Source organism: Clarias gariepinus, chromosome 10 (genome assembly GCF_024256425.1).
Source record: "Clarias gariepinus isolate MV-2021 ecotype Netherlands chromosome 10, CGAR_prim_01v2, whole genome shotgun sequence".
Lineage (NCBI taxonomy): Eukaryota > Metazoa > Chordata > Actinopteri > Siluriformes > Clariidae > Clarias > Clarias gariepinus.
Window position 1 is genome coordinate 22,528,569 of NC_071109.1, and position 23,978 is coordinate 22,552,546.

Consider the following 23,978-nt stretch of genomic DNA (forward strand, 5'->3'; position numbering starts at 1 on the left):
AGCAGGAGAAAGTGCTTTCCCAGCTAAGCAGAAATATATACCGTGTGGTGCGTATATACACATCAGGCATTAGTGAACTTGTCATGTAACCAGAACAACTTCTGATAATGCAGGAGTGATGAGGTGAGGTGTGTGGTTAGGTATGTATAATGAGTATCCATTGTTGCTAAGCATTGTTAAATGGTGGGGTAAAAGCATAGCACAGAGGTTGCAGTTAGTCTTTGCGTCACCGATTAATAAATTATTGGGCAAAGTTTTATGCATTAGTGTGAAACATGTTTGTGTGTATGGTGTGGTTTGTTCACAATCTTGGCTGGGGATGTTGTGACAGGGTCATCAACATCCAATTCATGTCAGGGTGGAGGCAGAGTTCCATTCTGCCACCCTTCAAGGGGGGTTCTCTGTGGAGCAGCTGCATGAGAAGACCCTCAGGCACACATTTGACCAAGTAAAAAGATTAAATGATCAGCAAATTCTGCCCATTTATTGCCATATAACATTGCATCGCCTAGACCTGACCAACTAAAAGAACCCCAGATCATAAGAATGCCTCCAGATGCTTGTACAGTGGGCGCTAATCAAGATAGGTACATCGTTTTATGCACTTCCTGTGCTTCATGCACATCTTAATGCAAATTGAAAGATTTTTTTTCCTGATTAATCTCATTAACATGCTTTTCTTATTAACACACAACTATTTAGTCCCAATCCTGTGAGTTCTCAACACTTTGTGTGTGTGTATGGAAATGCTCTTACTTTTACTATTGAACATAGCTTTGTTTTTGTTTTTTTTACTGTTGATTTCTTTTCCACACAACTTTGCCAAGCATTGAAGTGATCTCCATTCATGATTTTTTTTTTTTTTTACTAACCACATTTTTTTCACAAAGTTGACGGTCAGCAATATCCTTTAGGTTTTGTTAATGTGCTGAAGGGTTCTTAACCAGTTCCAGTCATTTTAAATCTCCTATGTAGTTTTCGTGATGCAGCCCAATAACTTGACCCTTCTGAAATGGTGCACTGTACATGTTTAATTACACACATTAGGCTCTAAATAACTCCTGATGCAGCCAATGAGTCAGAGTTCAACTATGATATGGAAATATGACTATTATTTAATTAAATAGTTCATAGATTTTGTAAATGACTAGTTAAATAGTTTATAAATAGCTAGTAGTGTCATTGGAGGTGCAAACATTTAAGCTTTCTAACGCAAGGCTGTTGGGTTGTACTCGATTTCTGTAACATAAATCTGTTGTTGTAATAAGTTTACAACAGGACAACGCTATTAAAATACATGAAAATCTAAAACAGAAGTATTTTTTTAAACCAAAGATAATGTACTCCGGCGGCACGGTGTCTTAGTGGTTAGCTGTCACCTTGCATTTCCAGGGTCCAGGTTCGATGCCAGTCTCTGTGTTATTGGAGTTCACCCCATGTTGGCCCCATGCTTGTGTACTCTGGATTCCTCCCAGAGTCCAAAAACATGCAGATTTTGGTCATTTATGTCCCAAATTGCCGGTTGTGTATATATTTGTGTGCCCCGTGATAGATTAGCACGCAGGCAAGTTTTTTTCAAATATAGTTTTTAGATGTGTAGTCTCAGGCAATCCTGCTTTGTTTTATATAGAAATATGGTCCTGGAAGAACATTGTTTTGTTTAAATATGTTTAGTATATTGTAACTATCTGCTATTATTTTATTGTTTTGGTCAGGCGGCATGATCTAATATTATTATTAAACCAAGCTATAGTACAAAAACAATTTAGTCAAGTTAATCAAAGCTTAGTAAAGAAATATGCATTATTTCCTATACAGAAAGAGACATCAAAATACTATTTTAAAACAATTTATTGGAATAAAATAAAAAATATAAATTATTTTAATTACATTAAAGAAAGGCACTTTTTAAGCAAAAGTATCTGCAGCCATTTTTGTTAAATGATTTTACCATAAAATTCTCTATACATGTACATGAGACAAGTGTGATTTAATTCAGCCGTATATATGTGGTTTCTTCAGGTCAGTAGTGTCATGTTTTGATATAGTTCAGTCTACCAAAAAGTTCTACCAAATTAGATATCTAAGCAAAAATGCAGCCTCACCAAAGAATACCTAAAAAGGAAATAAGTTATTGATTTACAATATATTTATTTTTCATTTCCCAACACGCCTAGATTTAAATAATTTGGATTCTTAACAAAACGCAAACTAAGCTATTTTGTTAAAAGTAATATTAGTCATATGTTATATTTACTCTCATGTAATCCAAATATACAAAGATTTTTCATCAATATACACTATGGTATAAAACAATATAACTATTTGAGCTTAAAGCATACATTTGCTGTGTTTTTAAGCATGTGTAGTTTTAAGCAATGCGGTTCCGTCCGAGCTTGAATGCGCTGAAGGTTATTAGCTGTACGTCTTGATTTTCTGTGTGATTTGTGCACAACAGATGGGGCATTTGTGGAGAGACTCAGAGCACTTCTTGCAGGTCACCAAATGCCCACAGGGGACAAAGACAATCGTAACGTCGCTGTCCATGCACACCTTGCAGAGCTTTTCACGTTGCAACTTCTCCAGCTTCTTTAGTGGGTCTTCAGCTGAAAGAAAAGTTTGTACCCTAAGTGAGTTTTATGGATATCTTACATCAGCGAGAAAAGAAGTTTGCAACAAACGGCACTTACGCTGATTTTCTTCACACATGTCAGAATCACAATCAAACACACCACTGGTTATATCGTGAATGAGGTCGTTCGCGGTCAAATAGCCCTTTCCACTCTGACGAATCTTTTCTAAAATGGTCCTCTCCACCTTAACTGGATCAAAACCCATGTCAATAGCTTTCCTGGCAATCTCTGACTGGAGGACGTTTGATGCTGCCAAGAGAAAAATCTAAATAAGATACGTGCCTGAACAAGCCTCATACAAAGCAAACTTTGTGGACAAGTCAAAATCAATAAGTTTTTTATAATAATAATAAATTAAACTCAGATGTACATACCGCGCTCATGACTGGAAAATCCATTCTAAAGAGATAAAAAAGACGCACAAATAAAGTTAGAAGTGAATGTTTGCCCAAGGACACAATGCCATTATCTACATTTCACACAAACAAAAAAGATTTTTTTTAGTTTCACTCACTGCAGAGCTGTGTGCAGGATTTCTTAGCTGAATGCTGTTGATAAACTCCTGCCCCTTTTCTGCAAGCAAGAAACTGCATCTGTTGCAAAAGAGGATTCCTGGATCAGATTTCATTTTAACGCACACATTTACCAGGGTTAGAGTTAGACAAGTCCATTAATAGGCATACACACCGATCGGTCATAACATTAAAGCCTGAAATATTAAACCAAGTATTGTAAAGGGTCTCTTTGTGCCACTGGGGCAGCTCTGGCTCCTGGCTCCATGACCCAACAAAACCTCAGTGTGTGCTCTGGTGTCTGGCACCAGGAAGTTAGCAGTGGATCCTATGGGTGCTAAAGTATGTTTGCGGGATTGAGCCTCCATGGATTTTCCGGTTCAATAACCTTGAGCTAAGCCATGTATGCAGCAAGCTGTTTTGCACTGAGTGTTCTGACAACCATCATGCCCAGCATTGACTTTTTTCACCAATATGGGCTGGATTGTTTTTTCTAAAGGATCGGACCAGACTGTCTGGCCTTTGGTTATCACAGGAATAGACAAACCTTAGTTGCTCATGATCCCGTCACTGGTATATAGTTGATAATCAATGTTATTCAATTTACCTAGTAAATGGTGTTAATGTTTTGGCTGATTGATGATGTACAGTTTCATCTCAAATAAAACTGGTCACAATATTTTAAGTAATATTCTGTAAAAACACAGACCTGACAGACAGAAGGCAGCATGCAAGAGAATTGACTGGTTTTCGCTGGTCGTTCTTAACGCATTATCATTTCTACAGTAACAACTCATTGACATGGACATGTGTTGTGAAATTTTAACATTGCTACAAATAATATGCATAATGTTTTAAACATGATTTAAAATGGATATAGTGCTGCTTTTTGGTTAGAAGTATTGAAGAGTCAACAGCTTTCCATTTGTTTAGGAAACATGACAATTCATTTAAAGAGAGAGAGGAAGGGAAAATGACTAACTGCTATAAAGTGATAACAGGAACCAGCATGCTTTAGAATATTGAAAATTAATATAAAGGATCTTTTAAAATCCTTTTTAATGAATATTAGTTTAAAAATAACATTTTAAAAGTTATGGTGGCTTATTAGGAATAAAGAGCATGCTGTTATAAGAAACTAATCAGCTTTGGTGTTGTAACAGTAACCATATGTTATACTGAGCCTCATCATGTCACCTGACTGTAATATGTAATTTCCCTATTTTGTCCCAAAACCTTTTAGGTCCCTTTTGAGCTCAAATAATGAATCATCTTTAAATAAATCAAAACTTGACTGACATTTTTCTTTGTGGTTTAAATTTTTATATATACAGTATGTACATATTCAACAACTTCCAAAATATAAACTGCCAAAAGTATTCACTTCTCTGCCTTCAAGGGCATATGAACTTGAGTAACATCCAATTCTTAATCCATAGGGTGTCATATGATGTTGGCCCCAGCATGTGTTGACCCTTTAGCAGCTATAACAGCTTCAAATCTTTTGCGAAGGCTTTCCACAAAGGTTTTGAAGTGTGTTTATAGGACTTTTTGAGCATTCTTCCAGAAGTGCATTTGTGACTTCAGACAGTGCAGATCAGCGCAGTTTCCACTCTAATTCATCTAAAATTGTTTTATTGGATTGCGGTCAGGACACTGTGCAGACCTGTCAAGTTCTTCCATACCATGGAAGGGGCCATCCCTAAACTGTTCCCACAAAGTTAGGAGCATGAAATTGTCCAAAATGTCTTGATATGTTAAAGCATTAAAAGTTCCTGTCACTGGAAGTAAGGGGCCAAGCCCACCTCCTAAAAGACAATCCCACATCATAATCCCCTCTTCACCAAACTTTACACTTGGCACGATGCAGTCAAGACAAGTAACGTTCTCCTGGCAACCACTAAACCCAGACTCCTCCATCAGATTGCCAGACAGAGAAGAGATTCATCTCACATGTTTCCCCTGCTCTAGAGTCCAGTGGCGACATGTTTTACACCACTGCATCCGATGCTCTGCATTGCACTTGGTGATGTAAGGCTTGTATGCAGCTGGCATGATCTCTACGCACTGTTCTTAAGATATTCTGAAGGCCACATGAAGCTTGGAGGTCTGTAGCTTTTGAATCTGCAGAAAATTGCTGACCTCTGTGCACTACGAATCTCAGCATCCACTGACCCCGCTCTGTGATTTTATGTGCCGTCGTTCCCAATTGCTTCCACTTTGTTATATTACCACCAACAGTTGACTGGAATATTTAATGGTGGACTTACTGAAGGGTGGCATCCTATCACAGTACCATGCTGGAATTCACTGAGCTCTTGAGAGCAACCCATTCTTTCACAAACTTTTAATAAAAACGGTCTGCATGCCTAGGTGCTTAATTTTATACACCTGTAACCATGGAAGTGACACCTGAATAGTTTAAATGATTTGGTTGGGTGTGTGGGTTTATATATATATAAAATGTGTGCATATATATATATATATATATATATATATATATATATATATATAAAATGTGTGCATATATATATATATATATGTATGTGTGTGTGTGTGTGTGTGTGTATATATATATACATACATACACATACGTTTTATATATATATATATATATATATATATAGAAAAACAACACCCACACGTACCGATCCACATCATTACCGATTGAAAATAGCTAATTACCCTGGATAGTGCTTGGCATGCTCCTCCCAGGGATCCTCATCTGGCTGCCAGTTTTTTAGTCGTCCTCCACATTTAAAGCACACCACACAGTCCCGCTCACCTGTGTAAACAACACACGCAACCATGGTATCACAATAATGCAACAGTAAATACAGTACCAGTCAAAAGTTTGGACACACCATCTAATTCAATGTTTTTTGTTCAGTGATTTTCCTCCACTTTCTAGAACAATACTGGAGATCTCGCAACTGTAAAATAACGCATATGGACATAAGTAACAACAACAACAGGTCAGCAGTCATTTTAAAACATGAAGGTCAGCTGTTCTGGAATAGTTCTTGAAAGAAAAGGATTGTCAAGTGCAATTGGAAAACCCATCACACACTATGATTAAACTAGCTCTCCAACTTTGAATATAAACTGGGAGACCATTTCAGAAAGGCAAGAACAAAACTTGCCTCTCCTGCAGAGAAGAAGCCTCAAAAATCACCAGTTAAGAGCACCTCAGATTAGAGCGGTTATGAAGGCTCTGTTCAAATAAAATTATTGCATATTTTGGATGCCTTCAGCATTGTTTTACAATGTAGAAATAAACAAAAAAACAACAACATAAGACCACTGAATTAAAGTCGTGTCCAACCTTTTGACTCATAGTACATATCTGAAAATATGCTAGTGTCATGGCACAGTTCAACATTCTTACTGTAGAGGCAAAATGTCATCAATCCTATTATAATCTGCACAAGAAACATAACAGTAGAATGGCATAAATAAACCCTACCTATGCTAAAAAACCCAGCTCTCGCCAGTCTTTCATGGTTGACGGGATGCACGCTGTTCCTGAAGCTTTCAAGGCGACCCTCAAAAGTTTCCATTGACCCGCTATTACCACGGCTTGGCTGTCTCGGCTGATCAGAGGGGACGTTCCCGACATCATGACCCAAAATAAAGAAGCAGTTTGGGTAAACTCTGGCATGCTCCTGCCAGGGATCGTCACCTTCCTCCCAGTTGACCAACATGCCCGCGCAGCAGAAACACTGCACCCTGTCTAGCTGATTGCTAGACTCTGGCATGTAAAAAAACCCAGCTTGTGCCAGGTCATAAGGGTTGACTGGGGACTGAGAGGGCCAGTTGATGAATGTCGCGAGCCGTGAATCTTCTCTTTTCATATGTGGAATCCTGGGATAATCTGACTCATCCATTACCTCTCCTGTTCTTAATCGGAACTCCATGTCTTCAGCCTCTTCGTTGTAGATGGAGCCATGAGATTGAGAGGAGGTTCCAGGACCAAAGCTTCGGTTATGAACGCATTTGAGAAACACGCAAGCGGGTGAGACAGACTTGTGTCTTTCTACTGGGACGTCGTCTTGGTTCCAGTCCTCGATGGTGTGTTGGCAGCTGAAGCAGCGCACTCGATCCGATTCACCTGTGAAGTAGAAACCAGCCCGGGCCAGCCTCTCTGCGGGAACCTGAGGAGAATGTGGAAAAGCCCGGAACGAGTTCAGCCGCGTGCTCATCATGGACCAGTCTGGCATGTCATCGGTTTCAATTTGGCTAAATATATTCGAGTCAGCCATCATCAAGATGAAACCGTCAGCTGAAACAGAAGAACCATAGAAATTAAATCAGGGAAAAACCAGGAGTATAAAGCAATTACCGTCTCTAATTAACCTGTTCATAAATTCTCACAAAACTTGTGTTTGTAATGTATTTTTGGGGGGCTTCAGTTTACAGAATTATTTTAAAAATATACTTCTAAATGTTTTCACAAATCATCCAAGGAACAGAGCAGCTGACAGTAGGGGTGGACCACGTGACCATCCCGCCTCTATATAAATACCACACCCATGTACCAAACATATGAAGCAACACCTAAGATAATTATGTCGTTGCCATAGAACCACCATACACCTACAATAATTACAAAAATAAACAAAATAATAATAATTAACATCAAAGACAGGATAAAACTATTATGTTTATTTGAAACATAATTCGTGTCTGTTGTTTTATCATTTAACATTATTCACAGCCTTCAAAGAATTGCCTTTCAACTCCTGAGAACTGAGCGAGTTACTAAAACCGTGTAAACACTTAAAACTGTCAAACGTTCATGACAACCCTGTTTTTACCTCAAAGTCAGATCAGAATGAAGGTTTTGTAATTGAACCGCGTTTACCCCACACAGACATTACAGGACATCACACTAGAAACGCGAACAGCAAACGATTCCCGGACACAGCCACAGCTCAGACTGACCCAGTATGACGAAGAGAAAGGGAAAACTAAAGCGGGCTGTTTAAATGCGCATGCGCATAGGTGGCGTCGTTCGACCGCTTGATCTCGCACTGTCTCGCGACATGTCATAAATGCATGCGTTAATGGAAAAGTTTTACACTAAATAACACTAAAGTTTAAAACTTTGCAAGCTATTCTGATTAAATATTTTAGATTTTTTTTCTTTATTGCTATTACTTGTAATTTTGCTTGTAAAAATGCTTCTTATATGTCTTGCAGGTTTTTTGTTGTTCTTAGCATTGCACTGGTAACTTCGGATCAGTTGTCAGATAAATATCTGCAATTTACTTCGGGATCAATACATTTATCAATCTAAGGCACTGAGACAACTCGGTAAAATAATCAGATATACTGACTTATGCCATATCTTCTTTTATATTCAACAGCAAAGAAAAAAAGCACACCAAAGGAAAGTTTGGTGGATTCATTTGATTTATCAGTACTTTCCCCATTTCTAACAGAAACCTTAACAACGTCCCCTCCTTACCTTACCCACATTCACATAAGACCAGATTTTGTATTGGGATTTCCCCTGTAAAGATGTTGCACGTTGACGTTTTCAGCTGTATTTCCCCCCACACAGTTACTCCAGATTACATATTATAATCATACATGTGATTATATATACATATACACACACGCACACACAAATGAGACAGTTGCACTGTCCACAATAAAACAAAACTAATTTCTGTGTACTGTAGATTAGATATGACGTCCAACAAATACTTTAACTCTGATATCACTGATCTGATTGTCTTGCTGCGGACAGTGATGGCGTACAGGTTAATAATTTAACCGAAAGTACACTATGCACCATCCCAGGCACAAACCTTTGCCAAAACACACACACACACACACACACACAGAGGACAATTTACCACCGCCTGACTTCAGCGTCACTTAACCTACGCTTGTGCTAATGCTCCTATGCTAACCTCGCTAATAACCGTACAGAGAATATGAGGAGAAACCCATGATCCGGTTTTAACTATAACTCACCTCAGGTAAGTCTGACCCTCGTGTACCGTATGGTATCGTTCAGAAATCCTTTTATACAAACAACTCTCCAGTAGGCTGTCTGTCCACCGACCTTCCTTACCCTCCCACAGACAGGAAGTAACGTCATAATATTCTGTTACGTATTACGTTGCGTATGGCTCCGAAGCTTGTGTGACGCAGAAGGGGCGGGTCCAAACAAACCGTCGCGGTCACGCCTCCTGGACGATTCCAGGGAAAATGTAAATATATATATCATATATATGGTTTGCTTGCTTTTTTGTTTGCACAGGTATATGTTACAAGTGTTCCACAATGAACTTACCGTCATACCGTGATGCGTACTGTTATGTCATACTTTTTTTCTCTTATATGTTTATCTTTTACGTCAGGCTATGGGCGTTTCACAGGCGTTCCTCACCGTATCTTACAGTAGGCAGCACCATCTTTAACATCAACACCTTTACATTCAAAAAGGAAAGCCTGTCCCTGTGTAGCGGCTGGTCGGTGTAGCAGTAGGCACTGTCATCTAAGGTAACAGTAGGCAGCGTCATCATCACCTTTTACATCATACTGTGGTATATCTGCTGAAACACTTGAGCAGCACATCATTTGCAGGTAATGCTACCATATGAAATCCAACCCTATGATGAAACTGGCTCTCATGAAGACCAAGGGCTGCCTCTACTGCAGAGGACAAAGTAACCAGCCTTAGAAACGGCCGATTTACATACAGGCCCTCCAGAAGGGGGCGGCTCCAAATAAAGCCTCGCTTCCAGTCCTGCGTAACCAATGACAACGCCAAATTAAGATTCGGATGGTAGTTATGTGCACAAAAATATTTAAGCCATAGTCAAAAGGTCAGTCAATCCAAAACATCTCAAGATTTTTTAATGTATCCCCAAGTAAAGTCGCCAAAATCATCAAGCGCCATGATGAACCTGGCTTTTATGAGGACCGTCCCAGGAAAGGAAGACCAACCTCTGCTACTGAGATGTTGACCAGCCTCAGAACAGGACGATTTACAGGTCTCCAGGTTAACAAATTAACCAAAAGTACAAGAATGCTACTTCTCGTAGCTAGACCATTTTTCAATACTGTTCACCTCCCCAGGACAAACATTTGCCAACACACTTGACTTCAACGTAACTTCTATGACTTCTATGATAAGTGATAATGCTCATATGCTATGAGGTAACCAATGACATAACTAAATGTTGTCACAAATCAGAGTATTGTATGGCTGTAGTAGCATGACACTTGCTGTACAGCTAATATTTTTAAAGGGAGCCAGATTTGAAATATTTAAAGTAAATTTTAAGTAATTTCTCCCAAAGACACAGTTATACAATTATTATAAATATACTGCATTAGATGGTGCAGTGTGATGACCCCTTAGCTGGAAGCAGCCAAAAGACCACCATACTGTACGTGTACAAAACAAAATCCTGACATGATGTATAAAATATTTCTTGCAAGCTACATGTCCATATTAATTGTGTTGTTTGCAATACTATGATCTATTTTCTACACACAATTTGATATTAGTACAGTAAATAACGTTTCATGAAGTGGATGTTTAGGTGAAACTATTGGCTGGGAAGCCTTGACAACTAAATGACACTTCATATAGCCATCACTACAGCAAGAGGAGGGGTGTGACGGCATCAACCTTGCACATGACCTTTTTTGCCATTAAACATTTCTATGTATTGGGCTTGACCAGTGTTGTCTTCATTTCCTCTGTAAAAACCCTTATACAAATCCTTGACGATCAAGCATACAACTTTTTTTTTCTCACCTAGACTTTTGCATGATCATGATTAGTGTTAAAATTCGGTACATTAAGCCAAATAAATACTATTTAGATGCCTGATCATAACATATGTATTGTTGCCACAAAGCTGGACGTACATAATTGTTCCAGCATGACATAGAGCATAAAGTGAGGTCAATAAAAATATGTTTTGCCAATGATGGGAGTGGATATGCTTGAGTGGCCTTCACATACATTCCAAATTTATTCTTCAAATGGTGATTACTACAGACAACATTTCCCATCGAGTTTAATATGAAAAAGAAGGATATTCCAGGATTGTGGCTACAGGTGTCTGTAAAATCAGTAGAATCTCTAACTAATCTCCTTTATTAAAATGTGTTTCTCAAGACTGCATGAGTTTCTGACATTATGTCTATTATAATTAAATGCATATGACATTATCTATAAGATAACTAAGAATGTGCACAGGACACAGTAAAAATTGTACATACTATACCATCTTACCATAGCGTTAAAATGTGTCTACCTTCATATTCTAAATAATTTCACCTTATGAACAATAAAAAAAAATAGACAATTTATTAAACCGTTGGTCAAGATACAAGATTTAATGCAGTCCTACCCTGTCTATTAACAGAATTGAGCCAACATTAGTGCAAATACTTAGAATGTATAGACTTAACACACATATATACACAAATTCATTCATGGCAGTTCTAGTGTCGTCGAGACAGAAAAAAATTTGAATGAACCATTTTAGGGCAGTGTGGTTAGGGAAAAAACTCACGAGACAGTGGTTGGAATTTGCAACAGGAACTTCACAACCACATTGGACACATTTCTCACATTAGAAACTGCTTTTTTCCCCTTTTTTGTGTGGCACGTACATTGTATAGATGGATGTGTGCGCAGATAGTATACAACGGATTGTCTTTGTATGGCATGTATGAAAATGAAAGCAGCTCTGAGTGATGTACTGTACCATAGATAGGTAGGTACCATAGATCTGACCCTCTTACATTCTCAAGATTTTGCTAGCCAGCTAACTAGCAAGAGCTGTTTGAGCTAGCCTGAAAGGATTGTGGACATTTATAAAGGTTAATAATTTTCTCATTTTAACATTAACCAAGACATTAGCTAATATAAAATGGTTTCCAAAAGTGATATTAGAAGAAGTCTGCGAGATAATCTGCAAGTCTATTAATGTTTTAGCTCACCTTGTGTAGTATGCCATTTTTCTAGTTTCCCCTATCTTAAAGGATTTTTCTGTATGATTAGGTTTATAATTATCTAACCACCTTGGTTGGAACATAAATCGACAGATCTGGAGCTTGAGGTGCCTTTTTTGATCAAGAACCCAACTCCTTTGTGTAAGAAATGACAGATCACGCGACACAAATTCCACTCCAGAGTATGTTTAATGCTTATCCTCTAATGGTCTTAATTCTCATAGAGACAATCCATACAGTACGATGTGAACATTACTAGTAGAATGATTTATCTACAGTTGGGTAAAACAGTGGACCATCGAGAACCATCCTATGTTCAAAAGATGACCTGATTATTCATCTGGTCTCAGTGATATGTAAATTTTATCACTTAAACTGTGTGATACCACCTATAGCATGAGAATAGTATTGACTCAAAACCATTAAAAAGAAAATGTGGTCACCACCATTCAAAAGTAGGTGATTAAAAGATGTTCGTTACAAATGGTTTCAGTATATTGTTTTTAAAACAAGCCTATTTACAGTACATGAGGGGTTTGAAGGTTTGTTTTATCAACAGTATACTGTAAATGCTTTAGTCCAGATGATGGAAGATATTGCTTTTGTCTCTGAAGTGCTTCATGTATTTCATTACTGTTACAGTATGCTGCATTAAACTTTTCTTTTCTACTGAGTACTTACAGTATGAACCACTTGCCAGTGGACCATGCAGTGTTGAGAGGACTAAAATGGGCATAGTGCATGGGTATTTTCACCATTATATGGGTGTAGGATTGGTTAAAAAACAGGTCACTGGTAGAGGCTCCACTGGAGCTGTACGATTATAGGTTAACAATATCTAATGTGGGTTAACAATATGATATGTGGGTTAACAATAATAGCAACCATAATTAAACAATAATTTCCCATAGGGTTTCAATGTCCTCATCTGGTTTCAACATCGTGTCCCTCAAAAAGAAGTATTAACATTGTATCTTCAGTGAACCCAACTAAGTGGTCCACCAGCATGGATAACATACATTTACAGCATATGGCAGACATCCTTACCCAGGATAATTCCTCTTTTTACTTAAAAAAAAATACCGTATATCCCACTATACACGTTAACATTCACTAGGTTACTGACTAAAAGTACCCAAAGTACCATTAGTCAAACACCTGTTGAGAATTAAAGCAGCATATCTCATGAGTCATAATGATATAGGTCAATAATGCTTAATTAAATTATAAATTTTCCTTCTGTTTTTCCTGTTGGGGCTGTTGGAACAGGCTTAGAATGTGAGCTCAGACCCCCTCTATTCCTAGTTCAGCTCCACACAATTCTTTAATTTTATTCAGGTTTGGGACCGGTACTGCACCCAGTAAATGGGGTTTGGGCATTGGGTAGGAATTGAACCCGGGCCTTCCACAGGGCATGTGAGAAACAGACCACTGAGGCATGAATGCCCTAGAACCAGTTTTGAAAGGGCCAAGAGAAAATGGTTGGTGAATTCTAAGGATATTTACAAGACACCTTTCAAACCTTAAAGACAAGACTCATCACCAGTAAAGACTGGTCAATGCTACAATGCTTTGACTTGTACCAGATTACTCCAAAGTAGTAGCACAACCCACAATGTCAATGTGCAGGCATTGTCTTATTGCATGCCATGCTTCGTTATTGAGATATGGAAAATTAATACTGTATATGGCAATTAATTTTTTAATTGCACACATCTTTTTAGAAAGTGTGGGGGATGAATGTGGTTTGTTTGTTAACAATAAAAATGCTGAATACAATGACAGAAGGGTACAAAAGGTATTAACATACAAGATATAAAAAGCTTTCAATTTAAATGAGTGATAGTGATACCAGAGTGATACTAAAAACACACTCAGAACACACCTGCTAGACTTGCTAAAGATTTAGAATCAGAAATGCTTTAATAATCTCAGGGAGAAATTATTGAGTGAACTGGAACTGAAGCCCAACAAAGCCCTCATCCGCCCAAGCCCCCCGACAGCAGAGTTCAACCTGAAGGAGCCAAGCCTGAATGAGGTTGAGGAGGTCATCAAGGAATTCCTTATCTGGTCTACAAGTGCTGCCCAGAACTTCTACGGCACCTGTGGAGGGTCCTGATTTGGAGAAGGGGGAAAGTAGCTAACCAGTGGAGGTGTGCTGAGGGAGTTCCCCAAAGAGGAGAACTCAAGAGATATCAGTCAGTTTCGATCCATCTTACTACTAAGCGTGGAAGGGAAGGTGTTTTTAGCAACATCTCATGAAGACTGACTGAGTTTCTCCTCAAGAACAGCTACATTGATCCGTCAGTGCAGAAAGGAGGGATCTCCGGCACACCTGGCTGCTTGGAACACACGGGAGTAGTAACACAACTGATCAGAGAGGCCCATGAGAACAGAGGCGACCTAGCTGTCTTGTGGTTGGACCTGGCGAACGCCTATGGGTCCACACCAAATAAGCTGATAGAGCTCGCTTTGCATGTCCACCATGTTCCCAGAAAAATCAAGGACCTCATTCAGGATTATTATAATAACTTCAGGATGAGAGTCAATTCTGGGTGCAAAACATCACACTGGCATTGTATAGGGAAAGAGATAATTACAGGCTGCACCATCTCTGTTGTTCTCTTTTCCCTAGCCATGAATATGGTGGTCAAGTCAGCCGAGGTGGAGTGCAGAGGGCCACCAGACTAAGTCTGGTGCACGACAACCCCCCATTAGAGCCTATGTGGATGACCTCACAGTAACAACAACATCGGTACCAGGGTGCAGGTGGGCTCGAAAGAATCATCAGCTGGGCAAGGATGAGTTTTAAGCCTTCCAAATCAAGGTCCATGGTGCTGAAGAAGGGGAAGGTGATCGACAAGTTCCGTTTTTCCATCTCAGGAATTGTCATCCTAACCGTCACAGAGCAACCCATCAAGAGCTTGGGGAAACTGTTCAACTCCAGCCTGAAGGATTCATCAGCCATTCAGAAGGCCAGTTTAGAGCTCTGCACCTGGTTTACCAAGGTAGACAAGTCTGGCTTGCCCGGTAGGTTCAAAGCCTTGATCTACCAGCATTCAATACTACCCCACATTCTGTGGCCCCTGCTAATTTATGCAGTCCCAATGACAACAGTTGAGACCCTAGAGAGAAGGATCAGCAGCTTTCTTCGAAAGTGGCTGGGTCTTCCTCGCAGCCTCACCAGCGCTGCCCTGTATGGAACAAGCGACATTCTGCAGCTGCCTCTTAGTGGCCTCAAAGAAGTGTTTATGGTGGCACGCACCAGGGAAGCCCTACAGTACAGGGACTCAAAGGACTGCAAGGTGTCAGCAGCTAGTATCGAGGTGAGGACAGGAAGGAAGTGGAGGGCTGGGGAAGCAGTGGAGCTGGCAGAGTCACGCCTAAGACAGAAGGCACTGCTGGGCACTGTGGCAACAGGTAGAGCAGGTTTGGGCTACTTCCCAAAGACCCTTATCAGCCAGACCCGAGGAAAGGAAAGACACCACCTGATCCAGAAAGAAGTTAGAGCGGGTGTGAAAGAAGAGCGAGTGAGTAGAGCAATGGGACTGCGGCAACAGGGAGCGTGGACGAGGTGGGAAAGTGTACTGCAGCGAAGGATTACCTGGGCAAACATATTGCAGCCAGACTTCCAGCGGGTCCGCTTTCTGGTTCAGTCCGTCTATGATGCCCTACCAAGCCCAGCGAACCTCCATGTGTGGGGGAAAAGTGAGACAACCTCCTACCCTCTGTGATCTGGCAGAGGTTCTTTGGAACACCTCCTCAGTGGCTGCGTGAAGGCTCTGATGAATGGCCGCTATCAATAGTGCCATGACCAGGTGCTCAAGGCAGTTGCTGAGAGTCTAGCCTCAGCCATTAGCTCCAGCAAAAACCAACATGCTCAGAAGAAGGCAATCTTCTTTGTTAAAGCTGGAGAAAAACCCAGGGGACACCAACAGATGACAACAGGCCTACTCCACACAGCATCTGACTGACAGCTGCAGGTGGATCTGGGGAAACAGCTGAAGTTCCCCCAGCACATTGCAATAACAACCTTCCGGCCAGATATGATCATGACCTCTCAGTCTTCAAAACAGCTGATCATACTGGAGTTGACAGTGCCCTGGGAAGAAAACATTGAGGAGGCCAACGAGAGGAAGAGGGCTAAGTACCAGAAACTGGTGGGGGAGTGCAGGAAGGGAGGCTGGAGGACCTTCTACGAGCCCATAGAGGTAGGCTGCAGGGGATTTGCAGGAAGATCACTGTGCAAGGTTCTGAGCCGCCTGGGCATCATAGGAGCAGCAAAGAAGAGGGCCATTAAGTCCGCAAGCGAAGCCGCTGAGAAGGCCACCTGGTGGCTTTGGATGAAAAGGGAAGATCCGTGGGCTGCTACTGGGACGCAAGTTGGGGCCTGATCACCCCCGGCTGGGTCGACTGGGTGAGGGTGTATGATGTTGCGAGACCCGAAACACTCGATGACCTCAGAAAAACATCACTGATGATGCGTCCCAGTGCATCCAGGAGATGTTTCTAAAATAGACTCATGCATGTGGATGAATCACAAGTTTGGGTTCTCCAAAGGTAACAGTAGTATATTAAGTGTTATATATTGGTTGCTCTACTGCTGCAACATTTTTACTCTTCACATTTAATGTTTCTGAAATGAAATGAAAACTACACAAGCAAGTGACCACTATGGGAACTGTGCCCTCATCATCAACCCACATCCTTTATTATTTATTATTTTATTATATTTTTTGGTATCCTGGTTCATCTATATGCCATTTGGCACATTACTCCCCATCCTGGAGTTACAGCCAACCCATTAAGTTTGCGGGGGTTATGTTATGTTTCTATAGCACCCACAAATTGTAAAAATAAAGGCAAAATTTTGGAAGTGGTTAAAATGCCTATAAATGCTATGTTTGAACCCTAAATATGCCCCCAAATATGCTCCCAAAACGTTTTAATTTCATTTAAAACTCAGCTTAATACATTACTCTTAAAAAAAAAAAAGAATGTAATGGTAAACCCATATACTGTACAGTACTGTACTATCATGTCTAACACAGTGCTAACATGGCCGCGACTTCATGGGGGTCAAATCTGTCTTTTTGTGGAAGTTACTTATGGGTTTGGGTTGCCAGCTTGACACCCGATTATCATTTACACACTATGAGAAACTTGTGAATGCCAATTGGCCTAACTTGCATGTCTTTGGACTGAGGGAGAAAACTGGAGCACCTGGAGGAAACCCACCAAGCACAGGGGAGAACATGCAAACTCCTCTTACTTCCTATGTTAATGGTACTGACATTTTTATTATTAAAAATAAATGGGTCAAACCAGGTTGATACATGGTTTGATGGTTCAGCTGACATACAGATTTTTAAGAATACATCTGGGGATTCATTTTCCCCTCTATGATTGCAAGCTGGTCAGGCCCTGATGTTGCAAAGCTGGCCCAAATCGTGCTGTTTCCTCCACCATACTTTACAGTTACGATGGTGTTTTCATGTTTATATGCAGTGCCTTCTTTTAAAAATTACACTAGATGTAGTACTGCATGTTATTTTCAAATAGTTAAATTTTAGTTTAGTCGGTGTACATCAGGTCATAATTTTATTGTGTTAATATTTTAGGGCAGATTATATTTGTCAATACTCCTGACTTAGGTAAAGATCAGCTCTCATTTTATAACAAATGAATGAAGAAAACCATGAAATTGCAAAAGATTTACATACTTCTTGCCAGATTTCCAAATGTGAAACTTGCCATGCAAAATAATTCATTTAATAAACCTTATTGCAACAAAGATAAAAAGTATAAAAAGAAAATACAATGGTGTGAGAAACTCCAGTAACCTGCACATTAAAGTCTTAAAGTCCATGGATTGGAAACGGGACGTTCAACAAGCTTTATTGCAACCCACAGATATCGCCAGGCTACTGGTTCCTTAAGGTTTTTTTTTTCATTAAAATAAACTGAATAAAGTGAGGAAATGCTGATAAGAATCTACAGTATATTGTTCAGGTTACCTTATATTCAAGGTATGAGAAATCACAATGAAAACATGATTTCACTGTTTTCACTTTGCTCGAAACCTAATAATTACTTCACTTGGTTTCAGTTACTCAACTTCCATTTTTTTCATTCATGGAACCGCGATCTTTTGCTGCACCTACATTGACATTTACATTTAGGCATTTGGCAGACGTTCTTATCCAGAGCGACTTACAAAAAGTGCTTTAAAGTGTACATACTGTACATAACCTACATAAATAGCTTTCAATATATGGCCTAAAATACAGTCCCCTTCAAAAGTATTGGAATGACAAGGCCACATGTTTTTAGATTTAGGTTGTTTTTTTTAAAAAACTTGTTTCTATTGAAATATAAACTTAAATCTACTTTTTTTGGATTTATAATAGGTTTTTATTTAACCTATACATATATTTATTTTAATGCTTTTATGTGAATTGGTCTGCTGCTGAATTGCATTTTATAGTGTTCTTGAATGCAATGACAAAGTGTCTATCTATTTATCTTGTTTTGCTCTATATTTAGCACATCTCAGTTTTACATCAAATGCTGCTTATTAATAAATATCCATTACCCTACGTGTGGGAATGAAACATAATTGGCATTTATTTTATGATACTAAATAACAGGAAATTTATACTGTATGGCCAACCACACATTTATACCCAACAACAACATTATAGGGTTAAAGAGAGCAACCAGGTTGGTGCAAATGTAATTAAAACAGTGAAAAACAAGAGAAGATTGGATTTATTGCAAATAGTGCTTTTTCTAGAGTTTTTCCCCAGCTTAATTATAACAAACAGTACCAGTCAAAAGTTTGGACACAAGTTTGGATTTATTTTTTCAAAACTATGAAATAACACATATGGCATTAGGTAATTAACAATGGTCATTTGTTATTTTAAGACGAGGAGGTCAGCTTTTCTGGAAAAGTTCTGGTAAGAACAGTCTTGTCAAATGCATTTGCAAAAACCATAAAGTACCATGATGGAACTGGCTCTCTTGAAGATCATGCTGCAGAGATCATTTACCAGCCTCAAAAATCAACAATTAACAGCATCTCAGTTGTTATGAAGGCTTTACAGAGCATAATTAGCAGACGCATCTTAATATTAACTGTTCAAAGGAGATGATTTGCTGTTTTGGATGCTTTCAGTATTGTTTTACAGTGTAGAAAGAAATAAAACTCAGGAAAGATCATGGGATAGCAGGTGGGTTCAAACTTATGACTGGTAGTGTAGTTGCGTCTAAAAAGCAAACAATAATATGAATTACTTCCCTATTGAACAAACATTATTGTGAACTAATATTAACAAACAGTAAGATTTAAAAATGTAAAACTTGCTTCCCCCCAAAGAAAAAGCAAAGCAAAATACTATGTAGATGAAGTGAATTGCATGATTTATAAAAAAAAAAAAAAAAAAAAAAAAAAGACTTTCCAGACTTCAATCCCACAAACAAAGTCCATTATCTAGTCCTGTTTTAACTCATGAAAACTCTTTGCTGTCTGTCCACCAAGCCCTGGGACAGAAGTTCCTCATGTCTGTAGAGGCAACCAGTTTGACACAGCTGATGCACAAGCCTCCTCATAATCAATTCAGCCTTCTACAATCCTCCTTAAAATATTAGCAAGTCCACCTTTGGCAATATCTATAGGCGTCTTTTCTTCCTTATTCTCAATGTAAATGCTAGCACCGTGTTCAACTAACAGCTTTGCAGCCTCTACTCGTTCCTCATCACATGCGAGATGGCTGTGAACACAAAGAGACACCTTTAGTATAGAGGTTCTGTCACATCTGGAAAATAATATGGCACATAAAAAATCTTTAGTATAAAAATATGACACCACTCACAGTGGCGTGTTGCCCTCGGAGTCCTGAATATTAGTAGAAGCGCTCTGTTTTAGGAGAAGTTGGATAAGTCGGTAGTTCCCCTTTGCTGAGGCTCTGTGTAGCGGTGTGGATTGCAGCTTATCGGTGGCGTCAGGGTCAGCACCATTTTCCAGCAAAAGCAAGGCTATCTAATAAAAAAAAAAGAAAGAAGTTTCAATGTTACACAATGCTGCATATGTAGCATTCATGTTTATCATTTTATTTAGTTAACAGACCTACACTTATTGACCAATTTATCATCCAAACCTACTTGATAGGTAAACTCTATAGATAGCTACTGTAATAGCTACTAACTACATAATAGCTACTGACCAAAGCCAAGATGTTATTATAGAGAATTAGTCTGCCAATGTTTGTTCTATCTGTAAATAAAATAAGATCATTATATGATACACAGTTCTTGAGATCTCCAGCATGTCTTCTGTGGATCTGATTAATCCGCACTGCCAGCACCATGTCAGTGAACCAAGATAAGAGCTGTGAAATGATTGTTTTTTCTTTGTGACTGTATGTGTTTATATGGTAACAAGTATTAGGACCTCTATAACAGCAGATTTAATTCAGTTAAGAATTGGTTTTTTTTTGTTTGTGGCGATGCACATATAGCCACAATGACTACAAAATACATTTTTTAAAAACTGTTTTTGACATTTATAATAGAAATGAATCGGTTGATTAGCCAGTGACCAGAACTGGCTGGTATTCAGTTTGATCGGCCACGAATCGGCTGAACAACCTCAGATATAAACGATTCTGTACGGAGCACAAAAGCTTCCGAGTGGCACAAGAAAAACATTCCCGTGGCCTGACATTATCAAAAATTGGGTGGGTTAAAAGTCTCCGATTGGCCTTTTTTTTTTCAAACTCTGTGAGCAAATTAGTCTCAAACCCACTCATTACATACACTTACACCAGCTTAAAACAATGCAAGTGCTAAATTGTTTGAAAATCATGTGCGTTAAAAGCCCCTTCAACCAAAGCACTCACTGTCAAGTTGAGTTTTGATACTTTGGAGACATTTGAGATGATAAACCATCACTGTTTCTTCATAAACCTAAAATTGGTACACCCTGAACTATCAATACATTTTCATGCCATGTGGTAAGATTATTTGCTAAGACAGAAACATGTTGCTTTTTTTTGCTTAATTTTAGCTTATTGTTTAATTTATTTTATTGGAATTTATTTTGTATTTAAATGCTTGTTTTTAAATAAGAAAACTAATATTACAAGTTACAATTGTAACAAAGTACGGGAAAATGTAATATTGAATTGGGATTTTTATAAAATCGTAATACTAATAGAAAAGCAATTTAAATCAAATTGTAATCTAGGTATTGTGATAATATTTTATAAGGTGCTTACTGGTAATTCCATCCCTATTAAGTAAGGGATTCTAGAAAAAAGTAACTTATTTCCAAGACAAATAACAGATTTCGGTTTCCTAAATCCTTTTTTTCCCTTTGGACTCATGAGACCAAAGTGCAGGTGTGTGCATAGGACATGTCCAGGAAAGCATTGTTTCCCCACAAATAGATTACACTGAATGCCACCTTTTCAAAATCTGATTTGCAAGAATGCAATCCGCAGTCTATTGATTAGTAGCGGACAGTTCCCTTATGCACTACTGCTCCTGTTTATTCTGCTACTACAAGAGCAGTGTACTGAGAAGCAGTAAATGCATGGATCCCGGGTGTCATAAAAAGAATATAAAGGGCATACTGATGGACGCATATGCTCTGCAAAGAAGCACAGTTTGGCTTAAAACCCTTAAGTGGCAAGGATCTGTGCTGGCAATGGCACAGTTTGAGATTTCAGAAGTCACACTATGCACTTGGGTTTTCTGATGGGTAGAACCAAAGTTATAATTACTTTTAAATGTTTTATTAATATTTGGTCACAAAACCAAACTATGATCACATGATCTTATGAATCCTTTCCAGTTCTGTGTGATCCAGTTTTTTTGGGGGAAAAAAAAGATACGTCACTTTATATTGCACAATCTCTACTAAATATCATTAATAAAAATAATAATATTAATTAAATCAAAATATTTAGTTTAAGATCATTTGTATTTGTTGTATGTAGTAGATCTCAAACATATTCCCTAAAAACCTTATACAATGTACCTTAAGGTGTCATCATATAGACACCAGGTAAAGTTTAAAAAACAAAGCAAAAAAAAAACTAAACAAAACTGAAAACTCAAAAGCTACCCCATATCTGTCCTTCGATGCAGCGTAATGTAATGGGGTGCAACCATTCTGGTTGACTGAATTGACTTGTGCTCCTCTGCCTATTAGAGATCCAACGATTTCTTCTCTCCCTGCTGAAGCTGCAATATGCAGAGGAGTCCAAGATGCCTAAAATGGTGTCAAACAAACAGACATGGTTAATACTATATTCAATATTCAATGGAGGACATTTACAAGAAACGCTGTGTGCAAAGGGCAAGAGGGATCATCAAAGATACTCCTCACATGAATCGTGTACTAATCACCCTTCTCCCATCCAAACAGACAGACAGAAAAGTAGTTTTTTTTCCTTGTAGCTGTTACCGCATTGTTAATGCACTAATGTAAATTCAACACATATTTAATCTGTATATAGTGCATCATACAGTCAAATTCAAATTTTATTTGTCACAGAGAGATATGCGCATGTACTGTATTAACTATCATTATTATTATTAGCATGTAGGCTTAGGGATGGGAAACTTGCCTAAGAAAGACTAACAACAACTCTTGCACTTCTGTACATTAATGACTGTTACCCCTGTACATATACACCCATACCCTCATTCAGCACATTGTTATTTACTGTAAAAAGGCCAGCTTATTGCACTTCTGGTTAGATGCTAACTGCACATCACTGGCTTTGTACATGTACTTGGCATAATGCAACAAAGTTGAACCTAATCTAATGTCATAAGTGAGCATGCAGCAGAGAGAGAAGATGCTGACTCACATCATCCTTCACATCCACCTCAACTCCAAGTTCCAGAAGAAACTGAACGATATGTGCATGTCCAGCTGAACACGCCCAGTGCAGAGCAGTCCTGTGGTCCTGTAAACACAACCACAGTCAGGAAACAAGAACACAAACAAACCCTGTGCAATAATTACTGCACAATAATATCAACTTCTAAAGCTAAGAGCCTGATGGTTAGCCAACAGGCTAACTACATCTAGCTAAATCTATTCCGCTAACTCTCCCGCACACACCTGGTCTGTTTTCGTCGCTAGGCTTCTGTCGGATAAAATACATGCTTTAAGCTGATCAAACTTTCCCGTGTAGGCCAAGTTACAGACTTCTACGTTAGACACAGAGCTCTCCATAACAACAAGAACTGGAACGGCTCGTGGTCGGTTGCGTGTGACGTCACAACGCAAGGTATTGGGTCCCTGAGTGTCACGTGACCAACGGCAAACGAGGCCTCGCCTTTGCCAGAATCACGTGACTGATTCGTTCACCTGGCTTAAGTAAAGGCTTAATTTTAGAATAATTAAATAATTAAAGCAATTTATAAAAAAAAATCAATATGACAGGATAACGCAAGGGAGTGATATATTTTAAATGTTTATTTCTTTTAATTTTGATAAACATGGCTTACAGCTAATAAAAACACAAGAGAAAATTATCTTTAAAAATGAACTTAGAATACTACTTAAAACCAATGAAAAAAAGATTTTGGACTAGGCAAATGTATAAAGCTTTTAATACTTGGTCGGGGCTGCCTTTGCTTGAATTACTGCAGCAATGTGCCGTGGCATGGGGCTGATCAGTCTGTGGCACTGCCCAGGTGTTATGGAAGCCCAGGATGCTCTGATAGCAGCCTTCAGCTCTTTGGTGTTGTTTGGTGTCTCGTGATCTTCCTCTTCACAATATCTCAGATTCTCTATGGGGTTTTGGGTCCGTGAGTTTGC

The 23,978-nt window shown here is 38.9% G+C and overlaps 2 protein-coding genes and 1 pseudogene across 3 annotated transcripts; 1 reads left to right on the plus strand and 2 right to left on the minus strand.

Annotated features, from left to right (window-relative positions):
• Nucleotides 1-1,833: 1,833 nt before the first annotated feature.
• Nucleotides 1,834-9,242, minus strand: xiap (X-linked inhibitor of apoptosis). Of its 2 annotated transcripts, none has more exons than XM_053506534.1 (7): nucleotides 9,131-9,242; nucleotides 6,612-7,427; nucleotides 5,831-5,930; nucleotides 3,148-3,226; nucleotides 3,008-3,032; nucleotides 2,691-2,882; nucleotides 1,834-2,606 (listed from the first exon to the last, which is right to left on the minus strand). In XM_053506534.1, exons 2-7 carry the CDS (start codon nucleotides 7,408-7,410, stop codon nucleotides 2,416-2,418), a joined length of 1,386 nt encoding a protein of 461 aa, XP_053362509.1. In that variant the 5' UTR covers nucleotides 7,411-7,427; nucleotides 9,131-9,242; the 3' UTR covers nucleotides 1,834-2,415. The 2 variants fall into 2 exon arrangements, with proteins under 2 accessions (XP_053362509.1, XP_053362510.1); XM_053506535.1 differs by lacking the exon at nucleotides 9,131-9,242 and adding an exon at nucleotides 7,963-8,103.
• Nucleotides 9,243-13,914: 4,672 nt separating this feature from the next.
• LOC128531383 (uncharacterized) lies at nucleotides 13,915-16,567 on the plus strand (annotated as a pseudogene).
• A 2,409-nt stretch (nucleotides 16,568-18,976) lies between these two features.
• psmd10 (proteasome 26S subunit, non-ATPase 10) lies at nucleotides 18,977-23,426 on the minus strand. Its single transcript, XM_053505324.1, has 5 exons — nucleotides 23,277-23,426; nucleotides 23,020-23,118; nucleotides 22,269-22,415; nucleotides 20,014-20,180; nucleotides 18,977-19,911 (listed from the first exon to the last, which is right to left on the minus strand). Exons 1-5 carry the CDS (start codon nucleotides 23,388-23,390, stop codon nucleotides 19,758-19,760), a joined length of 681 nt encoding a protein of 226 aa, XP_053361299.1. The 5' UTR covers nucleotides 23,391-23,426; the 3' UTR covers nucleotides 18,977-19,757.
• Nucleotides 23,427-23,978: the final 552 nt, after the last annotated feature.